The sequence below is a fragment of the Rosa chinensis genome, chromosome 4, assembly GCF_002994745.2.
Source record: "Rosa chinensis cultivar Old Blush chromosome 4, RchiOBHm-V2, whole genome shotgun sequence".
Classification (NCBI taxonomy): Eukaryota; Viridiplantae; Streptophyta; class Magnoliopsida; order Rosales; family Rosaceae; genus Rosa; species Rosa chinensis.
The window spans coordinates 48,175,286-48,202,003 of NC_037091.1; the positions used below are offsets into that span (position 1 = coordinate 48,175,286).

At 38.6% G+C, this 26,718-nt stretch overlaps 2 protein-coding genes, 1 non-coding gene and 2 pseudogenes across 6 annotated transcripts; 2 read left to right on the forward strand and 3 right to left on the reverse strand.

Annotated features, from left to right (window-relative positions):
- The window catches only part of LOC112196363, a 45,387-nt pseudogene extending 18,671 nt beyond the window's left edge, over positions 1-26,716 (reverse strand).
- LOC112199452 (putative disease resistance protein RGA3) lies at positions 554-9,053 on the reverse strand. 4 transcript variants are annotated; one of them, XM_024340471.2, is made up of 9 exons: positions 7,772-9,053; positions 6,729-7,005; positions 4,302-6,614; positions 3,216-3,443; positions 2,288-2,410; positions 2,065-2,114; positions 1,790-1,885; positions 1,258-1,420; positions 554-1,173 (listed from the first exon to the last, which is right to left on the reverse strand). In XM_024340471.2, the coding sequence occupies exons 1-4, from the start codon at positions 8,909-8,911 to the stop codon at positions 3,412-3,414; spliced, it is 3,762 nt and encodes a 1,253-aa protein (XP_024196239.2). In that variant the 5' UTR covers positions 8,912-9,053; the 3' UTR covers positions 554-1,173; positions 1,258-1,420; positions 1,790-1,885; positions 2,065-2,114; positions 2,288-2,410; positions 3,216-3,411. The 4 variants fall into 4 exon arrangements, with proteins under 4 accessions (XP_024196239.2, XP_040373887.1, XP_040373889.1 ...); XM_040517953.1 differs by lacking the exon at positions 2,288-2,410 and having other exon boundaries at positions 555-1,173; positions 4,302-7,005; XM_040517955.1 differs by lacking the exons at positions 554-1,173; positions 1,258-1,420; positions 1,790-1,885; positions 2,065-2,114 and having other exon boundaries at positions 2,297-2,353; positions 4,302-7,005.
- Positions 13,161-13,278, forward strand: LOC112201258. The gene has a single exon (XR_002936702.1). It is a non-coding gene; the product is annotated as a U5 spliceosomal RNA (small nuclear RNA).
- LOC112201250 lies at positions 15,748-15,913 on the forward strand (annotated as a pseudogene).
- LOC112199453 (probable carboxylesterase 18) lies at positions 17,346-18,505 on the reverse strand. Its single transcript, XM_024340472.2, has one exon. The coding sequence runs from the start codon at positions 18,275-18,277 to the stop codon at positions 17,351-17,353; it is 927 nt and encodes a 308-aa protein (XP_024196240.2). The 5' UTR covers positions 18,278-18,505; the 3' UTR covers positions 17,346-17,350.
- Positions 26,717-26,718: the final 2 nt, after the last annotated feature.

Sequence of the window (26,718 nt, forward strand, 5' to 3'; positions counted from 1 at the left end):
TTGATATTCTGAAAGAATCCTACGCACAAATTCATGCTTCATATGGGAAACTGATTCATCTTACTAATCATCAGACGGCATCCCCACACATTTGATGAAAGACTCCGTTAATATAAAGGTACAACTGAACATCCACAAAACCCAAAAAAAAAAGAAAAAAAATTCAATATCAATAGGATATGTAAAGCAGATTTTGAAATTTGATGAATTAATTGCAAAGCTGATGGCAATTGTTAGGGGATGCAAGCTAGGCCATAATTGATAAGAGTTTTTTTTTAACGGTTGAGGTCGTTGTAGTTGATGCAGTCCAAAGAAATTAATGCAATTCCTTTCATCTTCAGCAACATGAGAATTGCTACGTACTGTTCTTAAACTAAGAGGTCATTGCTCATGCTTGGCGATATATATGTGATATAGATAGTATGTGTAATGGTCATTATGCCAATGAAGAATTACTACATTGGTGTTAAAGAAAGGTCCCCAAAATATAAATTGTACGTAAAAGACAATCACACCTAATAACACAGGAGATTTACTTGTTCACCCAAAATTCAGCCAGAGTTTAGGGCTACATCACGGTTGTTTGCTAGTGGTTTCATCACTATGATTGATTAAATATGGTTAATTACAGTATTACACTATATGATGATTTAGCTGTATACAGAATGCAACTGAATGGAGAGTGATGAAACATTGTCCGATAAGGCATGGAATTGAAGATCCTTTAATGTGTGAGTTGCCCGAGGCACGGACAGACGTCTCACCATGTGTGAATGTGAGGCTCCTTGATATCAGACCAAAAAAAAAGAGGCTACTTGATAAGTTCTCCGAGCTGGCATGGAGCATGTTGCCCACGTGTCCACTCTTGATCGGTTGTCCTGCTTGGGCAGAAGTATCCGCGAGCACACTGAGCCTGTTTCCAAACTTTAGCCAAGCAACTCATAACAATGGCATCCGTACGTACGCCCAACTCTAGTGGAACATCTCAGCTTGGCTGGCACTGAAGAGACCAACACCATCTGACACTAAAATTTGAAAGTTCAATTGAACACTGGCTTCATCTTCGATTATCATCCAAATATCTTCATCTTCATATGAGATCAGATGGCTAACAGTTTCTTTGGAGAAACCAAATCCCCAATATTGACAATAAAAGGAGAAAATCTTGGCTTGCTGCAAAAGGATAGGAAGAGTTGGTATACATATTCATGGATATCTTTATAAAGAGTGCAACACTAAACAGAGGGTAATATATACCTGTATTGTGAAAGCCATTAAGAGTTTTCAATTCAGCAACTTCCAGCTAGTAATGATTTTAAAAGGGTTTAGGAAAACAGAGTTAGCCCCAATAATCTTACACCACCACTTCGGAGGACAATTCGGAGGCACAAACTGAAACCTTCTTTTGCTGACAGGAAACCTGTGGGTGAGCTGACCAGTTATTAAGTCATGGATTTGCTTATAGTATATGCTTTCTACTAAATCTTTTTTACTCTGACTTACATAAGGTCTTTAATTTTTTGGTGGAAAAGATCTATAAATGTTTCAAATTTGACAACAATATTGAATGACAGAGAAACGTCACCAAGTTGTATGTATCTTCAAGCAATTAGACAATACAGTAAGTAAGTTGATAACGAATGGAGGTAGAATCTTGCTGTAGTAGCTTTAAGTATAAACAGAGAGGAATGTATGTTCTTGAACGATTGGTCAACAAAGGAATGAGAACCAACAACAGTTTTTTTTCTTTCACATCACACATGAATAACCAATAATTTGAAAAGTTTACCTTGCCTTGTTGCGGAACTTGATGAAGTAAAGGGCTTCGTAAGTTCTTAATAACGTAAATGCATAGAAGTAACTCTCCCCAGGGACACGCCGCCTTCTGTGTGTGAATGAACTAATCAACGCAAGAGAAACAAGAAAAAGAAAAACAAATTTTTATCTAATTGATGCCTCATATGACAAGTAACAAGGATTTGCATAAGCTTCAGAAATTGAAGATTCTAGCTTCGTGACTTAGATATCTTAAAAATGAGAAATAACTTATAAATTAGTACTTACAGACAGCTGTAAAAGCTCAAGTACAACAGAGCATCTGAGAATGCTTTTGCCTGCACCAAATTACTGTGGTTACATGACAGCCATAACCTCAAGTACAACAAAGCATCTGGCAAGGTACAATCCTAAAAACTCTTAAAATCTAAGCATTTTTGTGAAGTTTCACAAACAGAAAAGGAGGATTGCAGAGCGCTAACTCTTGAAATCCGAAGACAAAGAAAGATACCTGCTTGTTTCTGTCATCCATCAAACATCACACACTATTGCTAGGAAAAGATGTCTGATTTGATGGCTACAATTGCAGAGACAAAAATGACGAAAACCTTATGCCCAATCTTGCTGCAAAGGGCTAGGATAAGAGAGAAGGTTTACATATGGGTAAAATCTTTATATGGTACCTGAACTATTATGAAATACACTTTTTGGTACCTACAAATTTTTAGGGAGTCTAGTGATACATGTATTATTCTCTGTTACCCATTTTAGTACTTCCGTCAATTATTCCGTTAAAGTATGGGTATAATCGTAAAAACACCTATTTTTCATATTTATTTTACAAATTTTTTATTAAACTAAATTAAAATAAATTAGACTAGGTTAAAAGAAAGACCTAGAATTGAATTTAGTGAATATCTAGATTTACCTATCATCTCTATTGATTAATCTTATTAATTGTTCGAGAAAAAAGTTATCTCTAAATTAGTATATATTAAATTTTCATAAAATAAAAAAAAAAACTAAACAAAAATAAAGTACTTAATTTAATTGACCCAAGTGTCCCGATAACAGTGAAGAATAAATTTGGTATTATTTATCTTTTTTTATGTGTCAAAATATTTTTTTAATTATAGATATTCAATATATTAAATTGTATAATTCTAATTATAAATGAAAAGACTATTTTACCCTTACTATTTTACTCACATGAGTGTCACATGATCGCCACATAGGCATTTTTAACTGAATAATGGACGGAGGTACTATAAGGGCTAACGGAAGGATAGTACAGGTACCACTGGACTCCCTGAAAATTTGTAGGTACCAAAAAGTGCATTTCGTGATAGTTCGGGTACTATATGAGGATTTTACCCTTTACATATTCAGTTGTATCTGGACTAATAGAGCAACACAAAAGAAGGCTCAGAAGAGTTCACCTGTACGCTGCGATCTGTTAAGAGATTTCCCTTGCAACAGCCTCTACAGTAACAATGATTTCTCCAAGAAAAACAAAGTTGGCCAAATAATGTTGCACCACTGGTTTGGAGAACAATTCAGAGGAACAAACTGAAAGGTTCTTTTGATGAAAGGGAACCTTGGGAGATGGTGTGAAAGGCCTACCAGTTAGCCAACTCAACTACTCCTCATCTGGTGTTTGAGAAAGCCTGCAAATCAAACAAAGTCTCATTTTGAATGATGCTATAGTAATATGGAAAACTATCCCAACCATATTCTATTGCTTTCAAGTAATAATGTGGAATACCAAAGACTTCACCAACTTATAGGAAGTCTGTATCTTCCTATAATCTCAATCCCCAATTACCCAGACTTTAAACTATTCTATAAACTTCACCCAGTAATAAATTTTTCCAGGCCAATTAACACAATTTTCAGTATTAATGTTCTATCAATGCTCGATACTCATCTGCCTAGCATGAGCAGTGTTTACAAAAGCAATGTTGACATATTTCTCCATAGGAATGAGTAAATAATTAATAACCAAGTAAGGGAAATAATCGATCAGCAAAAGTACCAGGACTCTGATGGCACAACACGTATTCCTCCAATTTAGTGAGAACTTCCAGATATTGTATGTCGAAAACAAACTAGATGCCCCTACAGAAACATCGTACTGAATGGATTTCTTTATTTTGCTCGAAACATAGATATAGAAAAGACAGAGCAGAGGAAAGGGAAGGGTTTAATGCATTGAAAGGCTGGTGGTAGCATACCTTATTTGCCTTATTCTGGGCAGTTTAAGGCTTTAGGCAATTAGGAATTATTTATGCTCTACGTTGGTCAATTCTCGATTTTTGTATCCCCAACTGATAGAAAACAAGTTCGGTCAGTTCTATATTGGAGAGAAGAAATAGGGATTTTCACAACAACAATCACACACTTATTATCACACATTAGTTTGCCTTTTCAGACTAGTAGACAGATTAACTAAAATAGAAGATAAGAGAATAATCAAATGGCACAATTTAACAACTAGTTTAGTAATAGATGAAGAAAAGACGTACAGCAGATGAATGGAAGATGACGAATCTTTGGCCACTCTGGGCCGTTCTCCTCCGTGCATCTTTCTTCTAGAAGGGGACAGCGGGAGATGTCTATCTCTTTCAATTTGGTGAGGCATTGCATAGCTTCCACAGAAGGTAGATACTTTAGACTCTCGCACCACTCAATAGTCAGGTCCTCAAGAGATGTAAGGTTTCCCAACCAGTCTGGAATAGCCTCCACTCCGTGAAAGGAGTGTATTTCCAAATGCCTTAAAGAAGGCAAGTGTTGAATTTGTTCAGGGAGAGACTTGAGCTTAGGCCACCCCTCGATATTTAATGATTCAAGCTGTGGTATAGCCTGAAAAGCTGGGAATTCATCGAGCTCCTCCCAGAAATAACCAATTGTCAATTCCTTCAAACGGGTGAGGCTGCAGGACTGTGACGATGTTGCTAACCATTCCGGTAGACATGTTAATTTATCACAACGAGCAATCGCCAAGCTACGGAGTGATGTGAGCTTGTCTGAACTTGGAACAGTCTCAAGATTTTGGCAACAGCATATCTTCAATTTTTCAAGAGACACAAGGGTTTGAAGAAAGGCACTAAATTCTGGCCCAATTTGTGGGCTTTCGCAATATATGATTGTTAATTCACGGAGTGATGTGAAGCCTCCTCGTAAAATTGGAAGAGAGTCTACATTACTTACCCTCAAATCTTCGAGGGATGTACTCAGACTTTCGATTGAAATGGACGGTACCTTAGGGCACATTGATATTCTCAAACTCCGAATGGAGGTACAGTATTCTAGTCCACCCGGTAGGCTTGATAATTCCGGACACTGGTCTATATGTAATTGACCAAGAGATGGCAGGCCTTGTGAAAATGGAATGGAAGTTATTTTATAGCACATTGACAATGACAATGTTTCAAGGGATGTGAGACCACCGTATGTAGCATCTGGGATGTACTCTAGATTGCGGCAAGAATACAACGTCATCACTTTAAGAGAAGGAGTGAGTAGCCCATCTGGTAAATATCTGAGATTCTCACAAATATATAACCGCAAATATGAAAGAGATGCGCAGCAGTACTCTAATCCTTGTGATTGGGGAGAAATACAAGTCAACTCTGAACACTGAGTTATTTCTAAATGTGCAAGATTCTTGTTGTTTTCTAACATCCCTTCCGGCAGACAAGTAAGTCCCCCCACTTCCAATAACCTGAGATGAGTGAGAGTGGTGAGTTTATTGCTTAGAATACTTGCTATTGGCATGCCTCCGCTATCCAGCCATTCTATCACCAACTTCTTGAGAGATGGAAAATGACTGGGAGCACTTGTCAATTTGTCACAGCCAATCAAGGTCAGCTCCTCGAGCAATGGAAACACTGTAGTTGCTCCTTCTGTTGGCGCTTCCATCCAGTCGATCAGGTTCTGGGCCCACTCAATATGCAATGTTTTCAAAGCAGGGAACAAAGGCCGCGCCTCCTTACTCGATCCATTTCCACTGTTAACATGGTCATCACCATAAAACTCAGATCCTATACGAGTTAGGTTCTCCATTCTCATAATCTTAACACAACTAAGATTGGGTAAATGCCCGAGTACTGGGACTCCTTCACATTTGTTGCAGCCCGATAATTCAATCTTTTTCAAATGGTTGGCTAGGAATAACCATGATGGAAATTTAACACCCAAGAATCCCTGAATCTCCAAAAATTCCAAACTAGAATGTGGTCGGAGGCCTTCTAGTACATCATCGTCATTCTCCACATTGTGGCTTGGCCTACTAAGCTTCCAATCAAGGATTAACTTGCATATATGTTTCTTCTCGACCAAGTTTGCTTTCGAGGCTTCTTCTCCATCTCCTACATTTTCCAATCCATATATAGACAAGGTGTCGTGCAACTGGTTTAAACAACCCAATTCCTCAATTCCAGGACCTGTCTTGTTACCCACCTTGAGAAAAGGTAATGACCGGAGATTAGTCAACCGTCTCAATATCCCACCTGGAACTTTCATATATCTACCAAAATAAATGTGCCGCAAGTTGATCAAATTTGCAACTTCCCCTGGAAATTCTTCAAGCTGATAAGGTATTTTCAATGTTTGCAAGTTATAAAGCTGACCAATTGATTTGGGAAATGTTTTGATTCTTGTTTTCAAAACATTCAAATACCTCAAGTGTTTCAACTTCCCAATTGAAATTGGCAACTCCACAATATCTGCTTTGTATAAATTTAACACACGTAAAGATTTGAAGGTAAGTAAGTTGCTCCCAAGGACTTCTCCATTTGAAAAAAGTGAGCGTAAGTTCCTTGATTTTGATACATGCTCTGCAAGATCATGCACAAGATCGTGCATCTTACATTTGGTAACATTACCACTATAATCCTTTGTAACATCTTGAAAAAAAGACTTCGCCAATAGGATTTTAAAATATTCATTACCTCTCTCCTCCATCTCTAGGCTTTTGTCAGAACAAGGGTGAAGCCATCCCTGAGCCATCCAAAGTTGGATCAAGTCATCCTTTTCAATATCAAAATCTTTGAAGAACATCGAGCAATATGCAAAACATTGTTTCAAGGATGGAGGTTTCAGTTCATCAAAACTCAACTTCAAAATTGAAAAAATTCTCTTTTCTCCTTCTGGTGAATCCCATGTTTTACTTTTTAAAATTAATCGCCATTCATCACTTGTTTTAGAGCGCATCACATCTCCCAAAACCTATTATCAGTTGATCATGTGTTAGATTTATATTAGATAGTAGTGTGAATACAATAATAGCTACAACATACACAAAAAGCTACTCTTTACAAGACCATCTAATAAACAAAAATTAAAGCAACTCTGGTATCTAGTTACCAAAAACAAACCAAAATTAAAGCAATTGCTCTCTTCTTTTTTGCAGGTTGCCGTTGCTTTAATCTTGTTTATGGGACTTAGAGATATATTTGTTTCTTTTTGCTTAAGAACACATTAGAAAAACACGCACATGGTAAGTTTTATTTTGGTTTGGAGTACATTTGGGAATTGGTATCTAATTTTCTTCTCTTCTTCTTTTTTGCAGGTTGCCAGTGCTTTCATTTTGTTTTGAGACTTAGAAATATATTTGTTTCTTTTTTTGCTCAAGAACACACACATATAGTAAGTTTGCATCCTATATTAGTCTGCTGATCTCTTAGTCCAAACAGACATTGAGCTTGTCACCTTATTATCAGTTTTGAATATCATCTCTTCCTGTTTGTCATTTTCAGGGCTCAACCTTTTCAGCTAGAAGTGCTATGTGGTTGTATTAGATGAAGAGCTTTGTGATAACTTTAAATGACATAGAATGCTACCATATTATGTATCTTACGTCCATAAGTGTTAGATGTTATGAGTCCTTGAAATTGCCTTTCTAACAAATGAAAAGGATATTGAAAATACATATGATTTTTCTCAACAAAGATTAAAGCAATAAGGATAACAATGATTTATATAATTAACATACCTTTGACACTAGAGGTACACCTCCACATCTTTTAGCGATCTCTCTACCAATTGTCTCCTGCTCTTTAGACATAGGAGGACTCCCAACTGGAATGGCTTTATCCTTCATTATGAGCCAGCATTCATCATCTGATAGTTTTCTTAAATCACATCTGGGAAGAGTTTCCATGACTTTTGCAACTCGGTCACTACGGGTAGTGACAATGATGCTGCTTCCTTGAGTATCTTTAATTGTTAACAAACAACTCCTCAACTCCTTCCATTTTTCAGAATCTTCGTTCCAAACATCATCCAGTATGAGAAGGTATCTTTTCCCTTTTACCTCTTCTCGAATGAATTTACAAATCGCGTCCTTGCTTTGTACTGCTGCTTTCTCTGGTTTCAGAGCTTCCAAGATCCCCCTTAAGATCGTCTTGACATCAAAAGGGGTGGATACACACACCCATATTTTTTCATGGAAGTGGCTATCAATCTTAGATTCATGATAGATTGATTTAGCCAAAGTTGTCTTGCCTAGACCTGGCATTCCCACAATAGCCAAAACTGGAAGATAATTTTCTTCATTATAGTGTGACTTGAGTAAGGTTTTGACTATATCTGACACGACCTCCTCTCTTCCAATTATGAGCTTCTCATCGCTATCAAAGCTGGAGACGGTCTCCCTATCAAGTACTTCAATATCTTGAGAGGTTGCATCTGCTAATGTCCTAGCAACTAACCCAACAGGGCCAGCTGCCTGATTGAATAATTTCACCAAAGATGTGTTGATTTTCTTGATTTTATGTGCCATTTGTAAGCGGAAGGCAATGGGATTGGAGTGGGACAAGAAATTTTTCACCTTTTTCTTCATCTGGTCTCGGAGTTCTACTTTGCGTCGGAGAGCTTCATACCCAATTTCATCCAAGACATCATCGGCTTCGTTAGCTATGTCTTCAAGATCCTTCACCCACATTTCCACAGCCTCCCCTCGAACTTGTGAATGGTCGACATCTCTTAGCATAGCTTGAATCTTGAGGAATGAGTCACGCAGCTGTGCCAGATCTTCTTTGAAACCCAATGCGAGATTGAATTCTTGAGCAGCGAGTGAAGTCACCTTGGTCAGTATTCCCTCAGCAGCAAAAGTGAACAGAAATTCTGCCATGTCTTCAGGACTCAAGGCAACTAAAAGAGTGTTTTAATTAGAAACAGGAAGTAATTTGCAGTGTGTCTCTCCTGAAGTTTTATTGCTAATTTATCAGCAGAGCTGGAGCAACATGGGAATGGGCTAAAGTTAAACACTTAAACTAGGCTAATTGCAAGTTAGGTAGAGGCAAATAATACATTCATTATATTAATTAACGTTTAAGCGTTCTCTTTCACGGCTTACATAGGTAATATTATATTATTTTCGTTACTTCCATTATTGATTTTTTGGAATCATACGGCCGAGTGGCCGACGAGAAATATTTGTTATAAAAAGACTCTGTATCATCCTGTCATTATTTATTCAGGTCTCATCTGCCGACTGGTGTGTCCCTCTTATTTAATCTCACATGGAGTCACTCACGCATGATATCTTAAGATAAGTGACCTGAAAAAGATAAGTGTTCTATTTTTTCTTATGTTAGTTCTCTCTTACTCTAGAATTGATTTTGTTTCTTTTTTCAGAGGAGAGGTTTCAGTATAGTCGTCATTTTCCCACTCAGGCGTGAGGCCTAACCTCACTTCCAACCAAGCTGGGTTCCAAACCCCTTGAAAAAAAGTGAAAGACTTTTCTTTTTCTTGTAATCTTCATTCTTCAAGAACTTCTTGCGTTAGGAGAACAAGCATATAGCCATGTACTGACTTTTATATATGTTGCAATGTTGCTGAAACGTGTACCACATCCGAAATTGAATGAGCTTCATATAATGGGATTTTCCTATGTTTCACCTAGACCAAAAGAGCAGCAAAGGTCAGAGTCAGAGTACAAAGAACTTACAGCCCATAAGTTGAAATATACGTAAATAAATACACAGAACTAACACAGCACGGTGTATAATTGGAAAAAGAAAAAAAAAAAAAATCCTTTCACCCCGCATAGTTGTATTACTAGATACACAGACGTGAATTAGAAAAGGTCAGACCGCACAGAACTTAAACCCCACAACATGCTTTGAGGATACCTTTGATATCTGGATCATCCCCAGCTTCTTTGTCCTATGAAGAAGAATAACAAAAGTCATTAAGTTCATGTCTAAATGCAAATACGGAAATCTTTCAAATGGCTCTACGTGTACAAATGGAGTCAGTTTGTATGCTTTAATCCATATCTATGTGCTTCTCCTAATCAAAATTAGTGTCCTGTGTTTTGAGGAAGACAATGTCTTAAGTTTCAGTGTATCTGAAGTTGAACTCATTACTTCCACATGAGATGGACCATTTAATTAACAAGGTTATTGTTTCCCATTGAGGATAGGAGACTTACCTTGTGAATGTACAAGATGTTACTTTTACCAGGAGTCCAGGACTTGCAACTAGCACCCTGCGGCCTGCCAAACAAACAATTTCACTTCAGTAAAATTGGTGCTATTACTACTAAAAACGGTAACATAACGTGACAATTCGCAAAACTTTTATATTGATATACCAGCCGCCTCTGCTCATGATGTCCTGTTCAAAGGAAAGCTTCCAGTCTTGTCCATAACCCTCCTATCTGGAACGTGGTGGAAGCAACTTATATGAGAATCCCTACTTGCTGTAAGGAAATCCTCAGATCTCCATAAGCACCATTGGACAATGTTTGCTATGTACTTTGAGAGTGACTGTGGTTGTGACACCAGAAACAAATCTTAATGCCTCATACGATGAGTGACTGGGATCTGCATTAACTTCTGAAAACAAAAAAGATAGTTTTGTGACTGTGGTGACTTAAGAGGGAGGAGAAAATTAAACCCCCTACAGCTGATAAGAACTCTTTTACCTCCTTTGAATTCGGTTTGCTCAGAGAATGATTTTGCATGCACCAAATTACTGCTTATAGAATGCCAAAAAAAATTACTGCTTATAGTAATAATAAAGATTGATTGCATTTACATAAAATAGTAGATCAAAATATGAAATAGTTGGCAAAGTCTAGAGTCTAGACTCACGACCCTTGCTAAATCTTACTGCACAAAGCTTTTCAAACCAAAAAGTATAATAATTGTATATGCATCATTTCTTTTGGCAAACCTGATCAATGCTACCATGTCCAATCAAAACAAGAGCCACACCAGATTCATCCACTATATATATATATCCTGCCAACATATAACATGTGTTAGAACTGTGTTACCAAAATACTATGTAATCAAAACAAGTGTCTGCCGAACATTCTCCCAAGGGAGGCAAGATAGAGAACCAGTAACCTTGTATTAACTATTAACTCAATTCCATGCCTTGTTGAACCTACAAAATCTCTTCTAACTATTATAAGAATAAATAGAGGGACAGAATTAACGTGGAAACATAGATGACAGGCTCAAAGTAAGAAAATTCGAATCATTACATTATGCTCCAAAACACGGTATTTGCAAGACAACATTCACAATGGCAAGGGGATGCAGTATGGTTAGGAATTACGACTTAACTGTACTACCATAGAGATACTTCTTGAAAAAAGGACTCTGCTCAACAATCTCCTTATTTTTGCAAGCTAGAAAGCCAGTACCCTTGTATCAATTTTTTTCAATTCTACAGTAAGCGTTTTGGAATCCACCACAATTTGTTGAGAACAGTAACAGATAACGGTGCGAGGACAGAGTTTAAGTGGAAACATGAATGACATCCCCTACTATAAAATTAGGAAAACAACAACTAAATGAATGAAAATTGTGTCCAACATGCATAATCAAATTAGGGATAACAATGGGCAAGGGGGCTGCACTGTGGCAGTGGCAGTGGCAGGAATATTACATATCAAAATCCTAACGGCATGAATACCCACGCAATGACGCAATACTGATTGCATCCATACTTCTAGTCTGTCCAGCACATTGATACTATTAATACTTCTTCCCCCATTCCCGTGATGATTTTGTTTCAATTGGACAAGGCTAGGGTTGAGGACTTGAGGTAGCCATTCTGCATTATGTATGATTTGAGTAGTTTTTCAGCTAGGGACGATTTATATACAGATAGAGGGCATGTTCTTTTGCTTCATGTTTGACCTGTTATGTTGCTAGCTAGATTAAAATCTTTTTCATACATTCAGACATAATGATTTTGATTCACATCTTGGTGATATAACATGCTAGACTAGGTAGACTAAAATCATGTTAACAAAGGTCATCACACAGGTCTTGTAAAGAGAAGAGATTGATTTCAACATGATGACATTAGAACGGCCAATATCTTAAACTCCTTACCTCAGACATGTTTGAAAAACTGAGGAGTTTCTTCAGTGAGAAAAAGATTATTCACTAGTGCTGGCTACATGGAAAGACTTGGCTCTGAGCTGAATGCACCCACAAAGCAGAACATGGTGATTGACTGATTACTACATCTGCATTCTGCAATCCACCGTATCCATGGACCATTGAACTGGTTATTATTACTTGGATCCTTAAACGCCACTACTGTATCTCTATGAGCCTTACTATAGGGAAGAAGATGATCAACAGAGAGAAAAAGAAAGCAAGGTTGTGAGAAGTTTTCTCCTCCTGAATCCTGATAGCCGGATACAAGATTGTTTCCAAAAGCATTATCAATATAACATTCAGGTCTTCTTTAGTGAGACTGGTGAGTGGAGAGTATCAAGTTGTATCATGTCCACAAGGCTGTGCTTATGAGTTATGGCTGCCTCGAGTAAGAATTTGGTTTTGCTACCAATGAATTGCTTATGGTCAGCTTGAGCCTGGTCCTAGTCTTCGTCGGCTATATTTCTTTTGTAATGGTGGACTGCTGCTCACCAGTAGTGCATTTAAAGGAAGGACTTTAGATCTTTGCAGGCTGCAATTGTGTGGGTTGAGCTATATAGTCATTTGGTTAGTGGCTATGTTCATCTAGTATTAAGTCTGGATTGTAGATCTTCTATATAAACAAATGCTGAATGAAACTGTAAAATTACCAAGTAGTCCGATCAGTGAAAGCATATACAAAATTTAATATAGAATCACTTAGATTTTCTTTCTAGCAGTATTGTAGAAGTTGAACTTGCTATGCAACTTCTACTCCTTGTACACAGGGTTTTGTCATTATGGACCTTATGGTTGTGCTAAAAGAGCGTATACAGATGTTCTGCATAATTTGCACTCCTCGATGGATGAAAATTTTGAAATCTGAGTGGTAATAAGTGATAGGCACTACAAGTCCCACATCACAAGTAAGAGCAAGAGACATTTAATGCGAGGGTTATACAAGAAAGCAGCTCGGCAGAGCAAAACTCACGGAGCCATGCGTTGAGCACAGAGCGAACTATTCTTTCGCCTTTTACTAAAGAATACCGTGTGCGCGGCGCTTTAAATGGCATACGCTTATTTTTGAAAGGGTGCACCTCTCCAGGTGCCTCTCAAATTATAGTTTCCAAGATTTATCAGCCAACTCCATACAATTCAAGTGACGCCCTTGTGTATGGTTGCTTACTATATTGAACTGCAACAGAAGAGATCCCCACATATCACACGGGGAATTAAGTTAGGGCTGCAAGCTAGGCCATAATTGATAGAGGGTTTATGTTGACGTCATACCGGATATCACACGGGAAATTAAGTTAGGGCTGCATGCTAGGCCATAATTGATAGAATGTATGAATGTGAGTGTGGATGGTGACTTTTGTTGCTACGAGTTGAGTTTTTTTTTTTCTTTTTTTCTTTATAGGTACACGATCCTTGAATTTTACCTGGCAACTGATAGGCTTGTCCAGTTTGCTTTTAAGCCTACACCAGAGAGGTATGGCTTAGGTACTTTTCTAAAATCGCGGCAGTGGCTTTCATCATTTGTAGACCAGCTGCCCCCCCAGCTTCAACACCATGAGAATTGGCACTGTTCTATTATAAAACTGCATTACGTACATCTCTTTCATTTGTTCAGGCCTTCATAAGTGGATGCCCAAAGTTTGTGTCGGTGGGATTATCATTTTAACAAATCTCCTTCTTTGCAGATGGGAGGGGTTTGCCTATAGCCTGGTTTTCTTACCAATTAGGAACTTGATTTTCTATGTCGGTTTTAATTTTTTAATTTGGAATATTCAGGGTAATGGAATGGATTGCATTCTTGCAATAATCTTGTTTCAAACTGATTCGCATCTTTGATTTATCTTTCACCTTCGTCTATGATACTGCATACATAGAATCATCAATCATCAATCCGATCACCATATCTGTCAGAAGCTCTCATGCCTATATATATTCTTTTTTCTTCTTACTCCTTTGCTAATCAACACGTACGTTGTTATAACTTGAACCATTTTTCTAAGCTGCCCGATCGGAACCTCTAATTGCTTTTCACCATCATCAATTTGGAGGGAATTGTCTGTTGGGAGGACTTAGATCTATGCTAGTCAATTTCATCAACACCTCTCCGAACTAATTAATGGCTCTTTATTCTTTTTTAGCATTTTGAAGACCGAAGCGTCTTCATCTTGTTCATCTCCAACCTGCATATGTGGTTGCAAAAAGGAATGCGAATGATCTATGTGAATTAGCATCCAAATAATCAGCATTTGAATACCGGATCAGCAGCTGCGACATTCACTGACAAGTGACAATCATTAATTATGTTAAAAAAGTACAAGATCGGTCATTCTTGTCAAGTTCTTAATAATTATATATATAAAGCAGAAAAGGTTCACAATTTTTTTTTTCTTTCCTAGAAGTAGCTAAGCTGACGGAACACCATATATATGCTACAAGGACCAAGAGTGGAGGAATAAAATTTTAGATGATACGATAATTGAAGATGAACAATGTGTCTAAAAAAAAAATGTGCTATACAGTATGCACAGAACAAACAAATGCCAGCCATTCAGTATGTTCCATCACAATAAGTCAATAACCATGCAGTACTACAGACATATCAAAATGCGTAAATCAGACACAGACAACCAACTGATCGAATGTCATAACTGGACCAACAAGGGTTCAACAACCCTGCTCAATACATACCAGTATTGAAAATCAAAACAATCAAGCTGAATAAATATATAGAAAGCTATGTAATTAAAGCCATGCCACAATATTCCCAACAAGGAAAGTGGAGGTAAATTAAGCTCATTCTCAGAAAGCAAGGCCGGACACCAACCAAACTTCGGTCTGCACGTCATCGTAGTCCCATGCCTGAAAAAAGCACCAAACAATATCTCCTACTGCAGCAACTGTACAGACTAAACTGTAACATATCCTCCAATAAATAATCAAATACCAGCAGCATTTTCAGAATTATCATCTAGCTAGCTGTCATAAAGCACTTCAGCTACACCTAGAGGCCTAGTTGAATGATTTAGGCCCCTAGGTAGCAACGCTAGGTAGGTGCCAGCCGAGAAGATTATCCCAAGTTAACATTAGGTGTCATGAAACAATCAATGTTTTATGTCATATTAGTTATATAGAACATCCAAAGCGATGTTAACCAGCCACCTGCAACAATAATCCCTGCTAATATTTTTGTAGGTTGATCTGATCTACAACAATGTCCTTTCCTATCATACAATACAGATTTCCTTGTATTTAATTTGTTCAGGCCTTCATTGGCTTCTCATTCTCTTGGTCACAGATGTCCTTTTGAGTTGTTCTTCGCAGATGGCAGAGATGGCTTTTAATTTTAAGTGTAAGATGGAAAAGACAACTAGTTGAATCTAATGTAATATTTTAGATTTGTGTTGGTGTAAATACGAGGCAGGCACAGGTTGATCGGTAAAGACCCTGGAAGCAGCCCCTTGCTGTTCGTGAAGCTGAGAGAGTGAGAGTCCCACATCCCGGGTTGATAGAAACACGTAAGTGAATAGGAGTATAAAACGAGAAGAGCTAGGCTGAACAATGAATACCTTTCTCGGCCTTTTGGCTAAGATCAAGTGTAGTATCTGTTTTTATCAGTTTAATATCTGATACGTGGATCAATGGTTTACATGTTTATAACAATAGCTTGCTATTGGGGCTCACATGTGTTATCCTTGTGTTGCACTACTGCAAGGTTTGGTGCACCCTACCAAATCTTAGTTCAAGTTCCAACAGCACACTTCTGTTCTTACTTTGTTATTCGTTGTCTGTAATCAGAGGTTTGTTACTATTTATTCTCAACTGCAATGTCACCAATGATCAACTTCAGCTGTTTTAGCCTCCATACTCCAAAATACCAGATACAAAAGCCACATTCCCAGAACCAGGTGTACTACTGTTCTCATTATTCTGAAGTAACAAGAAAAAGGACTCAATGGTCTCTGTAATTAGTACCAGAACGGATTCAACCAATCTTCAATTAATTTAACAACAGAAAATTCATAATTTGTAGTCACGAAAGTTTGATTGAATTTCATTTGATTGCTTTGTTTTTGCGTCAGGTAAGGTGTGGTATGTTATCAGCAACCAAGATGCTATACGAATTGTTTCTTCCACTACAACTAGGAATAAAGCATCATAAATGCTGGTAGGATGTGCTGGTCTTGCATGGAAATTTTAAGAAAGTCATTGCAATGCGTTACACAGCCTGTTTTCTTCTCCTTTCACCTTATTCACCATCAGAATAAACCAGGTTTCTTCTGGTGTGAAGAGATCTGAGCATATGCAGATTTAGTTGTTACATTGGTTACATGAGTGGCAGTACAAAACTAGATATAGATATATTTCCTCCTAGTTTTTGTATCTTGGTAGTATTAAAGGCTTTGCCCTCTTGGTTAATATGTCAGTTTATGAAGTTGGCCTTCTGACAATATTGATTTGATAGGATGAAGAGGTTGTATGGTCGCTTGTATATTTCATCTTCTCATTATAACATCAGCAGCACAAGATCAGTGCATGTGGGATTCTCACTTCTCAAAGTTACAAATCTCCTTTCTTCCAGTTGTTCTTGCTGAGATGGAGAGATGGTTTATAATTACCCGGAAATCAATGAAGCAGCAGCACAATATGACGCTAGCAGTGGACATTGTTGCATTCAAACACTAGTTAAGCAAGCGCCAATATGAGGATCGGTATTGTGAACAGAAGCAGCTATGACTTACCTAGAAGAAGAAATGAGTAAGTTATAAGAATGGTTAATGCGTAATTAATTACTTGAAAGAAGCCCCTACCTCAAACATTCAGCAATGTATTAAGCTAGTGCAGTAATGCTAAACTCAGTTGACTTATAGGAGATGTTTATACAATTTTTTTCGGGAAAATCGTCCGTACAGTACCTGACCTTTGCCCAATTCTAAACTTCAGTACCTCACGTTCAGATAATATCAAAACGATACCTCAGGTTCTGACCCCGACTGAAGAATGGTACCTGGAGCCGTTAGCTCCGTTACGGAAGTTGATAGTTGAAGGATATATTTGTCTTTTCATGTCTTAATCTAAATTTTTTTTATCTAATTCCTTTTTTCTATTTCTTTTTCTTTCTCCCTACTGTTATTCTCTCTCTCTCTCTCTCTCTCTCTCTCTCTCTTTCAAATCTCCTCAGTCTCAACGAAGCCACCGGGTTTCTGGGTTTTGTGGCAGGATTCTGGGTTTTGTGGCAAGAATGCCTTCCACAGCCAATCGGTTCGCGTCACCGACACCAGCGGCGCGCCCTCTAGTCGGATCTCGGACTCGGTCCGTTCCTCGCCGCCGAAGAACGGTTGGATCGATATCAACCTGATTGGTTTCACGACCCGAAACGGCTCGCGGCAGGCTCGCACCGCCACGTGGTGGGCAATGTTCGCGTCGGCGCTGTCTCCTGCGAGGAAGCAGCGGGAGCAGTCAGCGAGGTCGGGGAGGGAGTCGGGGTTTTGGTCGAGGAATTTGAGGACGTTGAGGCCGTCATCGTACTGGCAGGGGTAGCCGTGCTCCGGGGAGAGGCGGTAGTTGACGGAGACTACGACGGCGGGGATTTCGCGGGGGAATTTGCTGCAGACGGCGTCGTAGGCATAGGAGTCGGGGCTGAGAAAGCTGAAGCCGCCGTCGTGGAAGAAAACGACGACGGGTAAAGAGGCGGGGGAAGACGACGTCGTAGAGGGGACGAAGAAGCGGAACCAGAGGTTGCGGGTTTGGTGGACGGTGACGTTGGAGGTGGTGACGCCTTTGTAGGGAGCTGAGGGAGTGGCGGAGGAGCGTAAGTCGAGGAAGCTCATGAGACCGCGGTTGATGGTGCCGTTTGGTCGGCGAGCGGCGTCCGTTAACTTTGACAGAAGCGATAACGAGATCCGGGTCCTCCAAGGGAGCAAAGCCCTGGAGGAGGGAGTGGATTGTTGGACTGAGACGACGTCGTCATGGAGAGAAAGCAGGTTTCTGGGTTTTGTGGCTGGGATTTCCCAGAAAAAAAAAAAACAAATTGTTTTTTTTTTTATTATATGAAGAAAATTAAGGAAAATAAAAAATAAGGGTAAATTGGTCATTTAATGATCAAAATATGACAGCTGTCAGCTTCCGTAACGGAACTAACGGCTCCAGGTACCATTCTTCGGTCGGGGTTAGAACCTGAGGTACGGTTTTGATATTATCTGAACGTGAGGTACTGAAGTTTAGAATGGGGCAAAGGTCAGGTACTGTAAGGACGATTTTCCCATTTTTTTCACAGTCAATTTTTGTGAAGCCAATACCAAAACTTATGAAGATTTATCAGAGTGGCGGTTATAGATAAATTGCTTCCACAAAATGTATTTGAGACTCATTGTTATATAACATGGTTCATATAAAAAATCCATAAAATGCCGATGTAGAGAAGAATTTTGCATTTAGTCATGCATATATATGAAGGGGGTCAGTGCTAGAATTTCCTTAAAATGCTGATCAAATGGCACTTGTGATGTGGTTATTAATCAGGGATACATGGTCTGGATCTACAGCAAGCAATTAATGATTCTTCGGGGTTTGGTCTCTGACAACATTTTGATGGTGAATGCCTCAAATACCATACTAATGGATAATCTATCTGATCAAATTAAAGGTTGCAAATAATTTTGTTTTGGACTATGGTTCCTTATTTCGACAAGCTACAAATATCTAAATCTGATATTTCTAAATACATTTTCTGATCTATTGCCGATACTTCTACTGATGGTTTGTTGTTTGTGCTTGTTAACCATCTCTAGCGAAGCTACATGAAGAACATGGGCGGCACTTTATGACATCACGTCTGCTCCGCAGTTCCCTGTGGAACCTGGACGTGCAACTTCATTGTACTGGGCAGCCTCCATATATGCTTTGGAAGTTCTAAATTGACTCTTTAGCTGAAAATGGGAGTTTGATGGTTAATCATACTAGCAAATTTTATCCAGGAAACTTCATTCTGGGCCTTCATCTATCAACAACCCATGAGAATTACAACTAAGAGGGGTTGTTGCTCATGTTTGGCAGTATGTGAATATGTCATATAGATAGTATGTGCAATGGTCATTATGCCAATGAAGAGTTACTACGTTGATGTTAAAAGAAGGGTCCCCAAAATATAAATTGTAAGACAATCACACCCAATAACGCAGGAGATTTACGTGTTCACCCAAACTCAATCAGAGTTTAGGGCTACATCATGGATGTTTGCTGGTGGTTTCACTATGATCGAATAAATATGGTTAATTACACCATATGATGGTTTAGCTGTATAAAGAATGCAACTGAATGGAGAATGATGAAACATTGTCCCATAGGCCATAAGGCATGGAATTGAAGATACTTTAATGTGAGTAGCTCAAGGCATGGGCAGACGTCTCATCATGATTGAATTGAATGTGAGGCTCCTTGATAAGTTCTCCGAGCTGGCGTCCAGGATGTTGCCCACGTGTCCACTCCTGATCGGTTGTTCTGCTCGGGCCGAAGTATCCAACAACAATGGCATCCGTACGTACTCCCAACTCCAGTGGAACATCTCAGCTTGGCTGGCACTGAAGACACCAACACCATCTGAGACTAAAATTTCAAAGCCATCTCATATCATGATTATCATCCAAAGATCACAGATTAGATGGCTAACAGTTGCTTTGGAACCAAATCCCCAATATTGACAATAAAAGGAGAAAATCCTGGCTTGCTGCAAAAGGATAGGAAGAGTTAGTATACATATTCATGGATATCTTTACAAAGATTGCAACACTAAACAAAGGGTAATACCTGTATTGTGAAAGCCATTAAGAGTTTTCAATTCAGCACCTTGCAAGCTAGTAATGATTTTAAAAGGGTTTAGGAAAACAGAGTTAAACCCAATAATCTTACACCACCAATTTGGAGGACAGTTTGGAGGCACAAACTGAAAGCTTCTTTTGCTGACAAGAAACCTGTGGGTGAGCTGACGAGTCATTAAGTCGATTTGCTCACAGTGTATGCTTTCCAATAAATTTTTTTGACTCTTGACTTACATAAGGTCTTTATTTGGTAGAAAAGATCTATAAATGTTTCAAATTTGACAACAATATTGAATGACATAGAAACGTCACTAAATTGTATGTATTTTCCTTCAAGCAATTAGACAGCACAATAAGTAAGTTGATAAGGAAACGATGGAGGTAGAATCTTGCTGTAGGTTTTAGTTTTCTCTTAGCTTTAGGTATAAACAGAGGAATGCATGTTCTTTAACAATTGGACAACAAAGCAATGAGAACCAACAACAGTTTTTTCTCTCTCTCACATATCACATATGAATAACCAAAAATTTGAAAAGCTTACCTTGCCTTGGTGCGGAACTTCATGAAGTTAAAGGATAGCAAAGTGCTTAATAATGTAAATCCATGTAACCCTCCGCAGAGACACTCCTTCTGTGTGTGTCAATGAACTAATCAATGATGCCTAATATGACAAGTGACAGGGATCTGGATCTGCATAAGCTTCAGAAATTGAAGATGGCAGCTTCGTGACTTAGATATCTTAAGAATCAGAAATAACTTATAACTTACAGACAGCTGTAAAAGCTCTTTCAAAATTCACCTCTGAATTCTTTTGGCTCTGAGAATGCTTTGCTTGCACCAAATGACTGCTTATGGTTACATGACAGCCATAATCTCAAGTACAAATGAGCACCTGGCAAAGTACAATCCTAAAATTTCTTAAAATCTCAGTATTTTTGTGAAGTTTCACAAACAGTGAAGGAGGATTGCAGAGCGTTAACTCTTGAAATCCGAAGACAAAGAAAGATACCTGCTTCACCATTTGCGTGTTTCTGTCATCCATCAGACATCACACACTGTTGCTAGGCAAAGATTACAGATTTGATTGCCATAAATTACTTTTAGTACAACAGAGACAAAAATGACTAAAACCTTGTGCCCCAAATCTTGCTGCAAAGGGCTAGGATAAAAAGAGTTGGTTTACATATTCAGTTCTATCTGGACAAATAGAGCAACACAAAAGAAGGGTAAGAAGAGTTCACCTGTACGCTGCAATCTGTTAAGAGATTTTCCATGCAACAGCTTCCATGGTAACAATGATTTCCCTAAGAAACAGAGTTCGCCAAATAATGTTTCACCACTGGTTTGGAGAACAATTCAGAGGAGCAAACTGAAAGATTCTTTTGATGAAAGGGAACCTTGGGACATGGCATGAAAGGCCTACCAGTTAGCCAACTCAACTACTCCTCATCTGGTGTTTGAGAAAGCCTGCAAATGAAACAAGTCTTATTTTGAATGATGCTATAGTAATATGGAAAACTATCCCAAACATACTCCATTCCTTTCAAGTAATAATGTTGAATACCAAAGACTTCACCAACTTGTAGGAAGTCTGTATCTTCCTATAATCTCAATCCCCAATTACCCAGACTTAAAACTATTCCATAAACTTCACCCAGTAATAAATTTTTCCAGGGCCAATTAACACAATTTTTTTGTATTCTCTGATCTCTATCAATGCTCGATTAGAGATGAAGTGTCCGCAAACATGCATGTAGCAGTGTGTATAAAAACAGTGTCGACACATGTCTCCATAGGAATGAGTAAATAATATAGAAAGTAAGGGAAATCATGAATCAGCAGAAGTACCAGGACTCTGATGGCACAACATGTATTCCTCCAATTTAGTGAAAACCTCTAGAAATTGCTTGCCGAAAACAAATTAGATGCTCCTGCAGAAACAACATACTGAATGGATTTATTTATTTTGCTCGTAACATTGATATAGATGAGACAGAGCACAGGAAAGGAAAAGGGTTTAATGCATTGAAAGGCTGATGGTACCATGTTTGAAGAACATACCTTATTTGCCTCAATGTGGGCACTTTAAGCAATTCGGAATTATTTGTGCTCTGCGTTGGTCAATTCTCGATTCTTGTAGCCCCAACTAATAGAAAACAAGTTTGGTCAGTTCTATATTAGGAAGATGAAATAGGGTTTTTCACAACAACAATCACACACTAATTATCCAGTTAGTAATAGATGAAGAAAAGACGTACATCGGATGAATGGAAGATGACGAATCTTTGGCCACTCTGGGCCGCTCTCCTCCGTGCATCTTTCTTCTAGAAGGGGACAGCGGGAGATGTCTATCTCTTTCAATTTGGTGAGGCGTTGCATTGCTTCCACAGAAGGTAGATACTTTAGACTCGGGAAACACTCAATAGTCAGGTCCTCAAGAGATGCAAGGTTTCCCAACCACTCTGGAATAGCCTCCACTCCGTGAAACCATGTTATTTCCAAATGCCTTAAAGAAGGCAAGTGTTGAATTTGTTCAGGGAGAGACTTGAGCTTAGGCCACCCCCAGATGGTTAATGATTCAAGTTGTGGTATAGCCTGAAAAGCTGGGAATTCATCGAGCTCCTCGCTGAAACAACCAATTGTCAATTCCTTCAAACGGGTGAGGCTGCAGGACTGTGACGATGCTGCTAACCCATTCGGTAGACATGTTAATTTATTACACCCTCTAATCTCTAAGCTGCGGAGGGATGTGAGCCTGTCTAAACTTGGAATAGTCTCCAGATTTTCGCAAAACCTCACTGTCAATTTTTGAAGAGAGACGAGGGTTTGAAGACAGGCACTAAATTCTAGCCCAATTTCGGCACTCTCGCAATATAAGATTGACAATTCACGGAGTGATGTGAAGCCCCCTTGTGCAATTGGAAGAGAGTCTAGATTACTGACCCACAACTCTTCGAGGGATGCACTCAGACTTTTGATTGAAATAGATGGTACCTTAGGGCACATCGCTATTGTTAAACTCCGAATAGAGGTACAGTATTCTAGTCCACCCGGTAGGCTTGATAATTCCGGACACTGGTCTATACTTAATTCACCAAGAGATGGGAGGCCTTGTGAAAATGGAATGGAAGTTATTTTATAGCACATTGACAAAGACAATGTTTCAAGGGATGTGAGACCACCGTGTGTAGCATCTGGGATGTACTCTAGATTGTCACAAGCATACAACGTCATCTCTTTAAGAGAAGGAGTGAGTAGCCCATCAGGTAAATGTCTGAGATTGTGACAAACCCATATCCGCAAATATGAAAGAGATGCGCAGCAGTACTCAAATCCTTGTGACTGGGGAGAAATACAAGTCAACTCTGAACACTGAGTTATTTCCAAATGTGCAAGATTCTTGTTGTTTTCTAACATCCCTTCCGGCAAACACGTAAGCCCCCCCACTTCCAATAAGCTGAGATAAGTGAGGGTGGTGAGTTTATTGCTTAGAATACTTGCTAGTGGCATGCGTCCGCTATCCATCCATTTTATCACCACCTTCTTGAGAGATGGAAAATGACTGGGAGCACTTGTCAGTTTGTTACAGCAAATCAAGGTCAACTCCTCGAGACATGGAAACACTGTAGTTGCTCCTTCTGTTGGCGCTTCCATCCACTCGATCAAGTTCTGGGCCCACTTAATATGCAATGTTTTCAAAGCAGGGAACAAAGGCCGCGCCTCCTTACTCGATCCATTTCCACGGTTAACATGATCATCACCATAAAACTCAGATCCTATACGAGTTAGGTTCTCCATTCTCATAATCTTAACACAACTAAGATTGGGTAAATGCCCGAGTACTGGGACTCCTTCACATTTGTTGCGGCCCGATAATTCAATCTCTTTCAAATTGTGGGCTAGCAATAACCATGATGGAAGTTTAACACCCATGAATCCCTGAATCTCCAAAAATTCCAAACTAGAATGTGGTCGGAGGCCTTCTAGTACATCATCGTCATTCTCCATATTGTGGCTTGGCCTACTAGGCTTCCAATCAAGGATTAACTTGCTTATATGTTTCTTCCCGACCAAGTTTGCTTTCGAAGCTTCTTCTCCATCTCCTACATTTTCCAATCGATATATAGACAAGGTGTCGTGCAACTGGTTTAAACAACCCAATTCCTCAATTCCAGGACCTGTCTTGTTACCCACCTTGAGAAAAGGTAATGACCGGAGATTAGTCAACCGTCTCAATATCCCACCTGGAACTTTCATATATCTACCAAAATAAATGTGCCGCAAGTTGATCAAATTTGCAACTTCCCCTGGAAATTCTTCAAGCTGATAAGGTATTTTCAATGTTTGCAAGTTATAAAGCTGACCAATTGACTTGGGAAATGTTTTGATTCTTGTTTTCAAAACATTCAAATACCTCAAGTGTTTCAACTTCCCAATTGAAATTGGCAACTCCACAATATCTGCTTTGTATAAATTTAACACACGTAAAGATTTGAAGCTAAGTAAGTTGCTCCCAAGGACTTCTCCATTTGAAAAAAGTGAGCGTAAGTTCCTTGATTTTGATACATGCTCTGCAAGATCATGCACAAGATCGTGCATCTTACATTTGGTAACATTACCACTATAATCCTTTGTAACATCTTGAAAAAAAGACTTCGCCAATAGGATTTTAAAATATTCATTACCTCTCTCCTCCATCTCTAGGCTTTTGCCAGAACAAGGGTGAAGCCATCCCTGAGCCATCCAAAGTTGGATCAAGTCATCCTTTTCAATATCAAAATCTTTGAAGAACATCGAGCAATATGCAAAACATTGTTTCAAGGATGGAGGTTTCAATTCATCAAAACTCAACTTCAAAATTGAAAAAATTCTCTTTTCTCCTTCTGGTGAATCCCATGTTTTACTTTTTAAAATTAATCGCCATTCATCACTTGTTTTAGAGCGCATCACATCTCCCAAAACCTATTATCAGTTGATCATGTGTTAGATTTATATTAGATAGTAGTGTGAATACAATAATAGCTACAACATACACAAAAAGCTACTCTTTACAAGACCATCTTATAAAAAGACCATCTAATAGCTACTTTTTACAAGACCATCTAATAAACCAAAATTAAAGCAACTCTGGTATCTAGTTACCAAAAACAAACCAAAATTAAAGCAATTGCTCTATTCTTTTTTGCAGGTTGCCGTTGCTTTAATCTTGTTTATGGGACTTAGAGATATATTTGTTTCTTTTTGCTTAAGAACACATTAGAAAAACACACTCATGGTAAGTTTTATTTTGGTTTGGAGTACATTTGGGAATTGGTATCTAATTTTCTTCTCTTCTTCTTTTTTGCAGGTTGCCGGTGCTTTCATTTTGTTTTGAGACTTAGAAGTATATTTGTTTCTTTTTTTGCTCAAGAACACACACTTATAGTAAGTTTGCATCCTATATTAGTTCGCTGATCTCTTAGTCCAAACAGACATTAAGCTTGTCGCCTTATTATCAGTTTTGAATATCTTCTCTTCCTGTTTGTCATTTTCAGGGCTCAACCTTTTCAGCTAGAAGTGCTATGTGGTTGTATTAGATGAAGAGCTTTGTGATTACTTTAAATGACATAGAATGCTACCATATTATGTATCTTACGTCCATAAGTGTTTGATGTTATGAGTCCTTGAAATTGCCTTTCTAACAAATGAAAAGGATATTGAAAATACATATGATTTTTCTCAACAAAGATTAAAGATTAAAGCAATAAGGATAACAATGATTTATATAATTAACGTACCTTTGACACTAGAGGTACACCTCCACATCTTTTAGCGATCTCTCTACCAATTGTCTCCTGCTCTTTAGACATAGGAGGACTCCCAACTGGAATGGCTTTATCCTTCATTATGAGCCAGCATTCATCATCTGATAGTTTTCTTAAATCACATCTGGGAAGAGTTTCCATGACTTTTGCAACTCGGTCACTACGGGTAGTGACAATGATGCTGCTTCCTTGAGTATCTTTAATTGTTAACAAACAACTCCTCAACTCCTTCCATTTTTCAGAATCTTCGTTCCAAACATCATCCAGTATGAGAAGGTATCTTTTCCCTTTTACCTCTTCTCGAATGAATTTACAAATCGCGTCCTTGCTTTGTACTGCTGCTTTCTCTGGTTTCAGAGCTTCCAAGATCCCCTTAAGATCGTCTTGACATCAAAAGGGGTGGATACACACACCCATATTTTTTCATGGAAGTGGCTATCAATCTTAGATTCATGATAGATTGATTTAGCCAAAGTTGTCTTGCCTAGACCTGGCATTCCCACAATAGCCAAAACTGGAAGATAATTTTCTTCATTATAGTGTGACTTGAGTAAGGTTTTGACTATATCTGACACGACCTCCTCTCTTCCAATTATGAGCTTCTCATCGCTATCAAAGCTGGAGACGGTCTCCCTGTCAAGTACTTCAATATCTTGAGAGGTTGCATCTGCTAATGTCCTAGCAACTAACCCAACAGGGCCAGCTGCCTGATTGAATAATTTCACCAAAGATGTGTTGATTTTCTTGATTTTATGTGCCATTTGTAAGCGAAAGGCTATGGGATTGGAGTGGGACAAGAAATTTTTCACCTTTTTCTTCATCTGGTCTCGGAGTTCTACTTTGCGTCGGAGAGCTTCATACCCAATTTCATCCAAGACATCATCGGCTTCGTTGGCTATGTCTTCAAGATCCTTC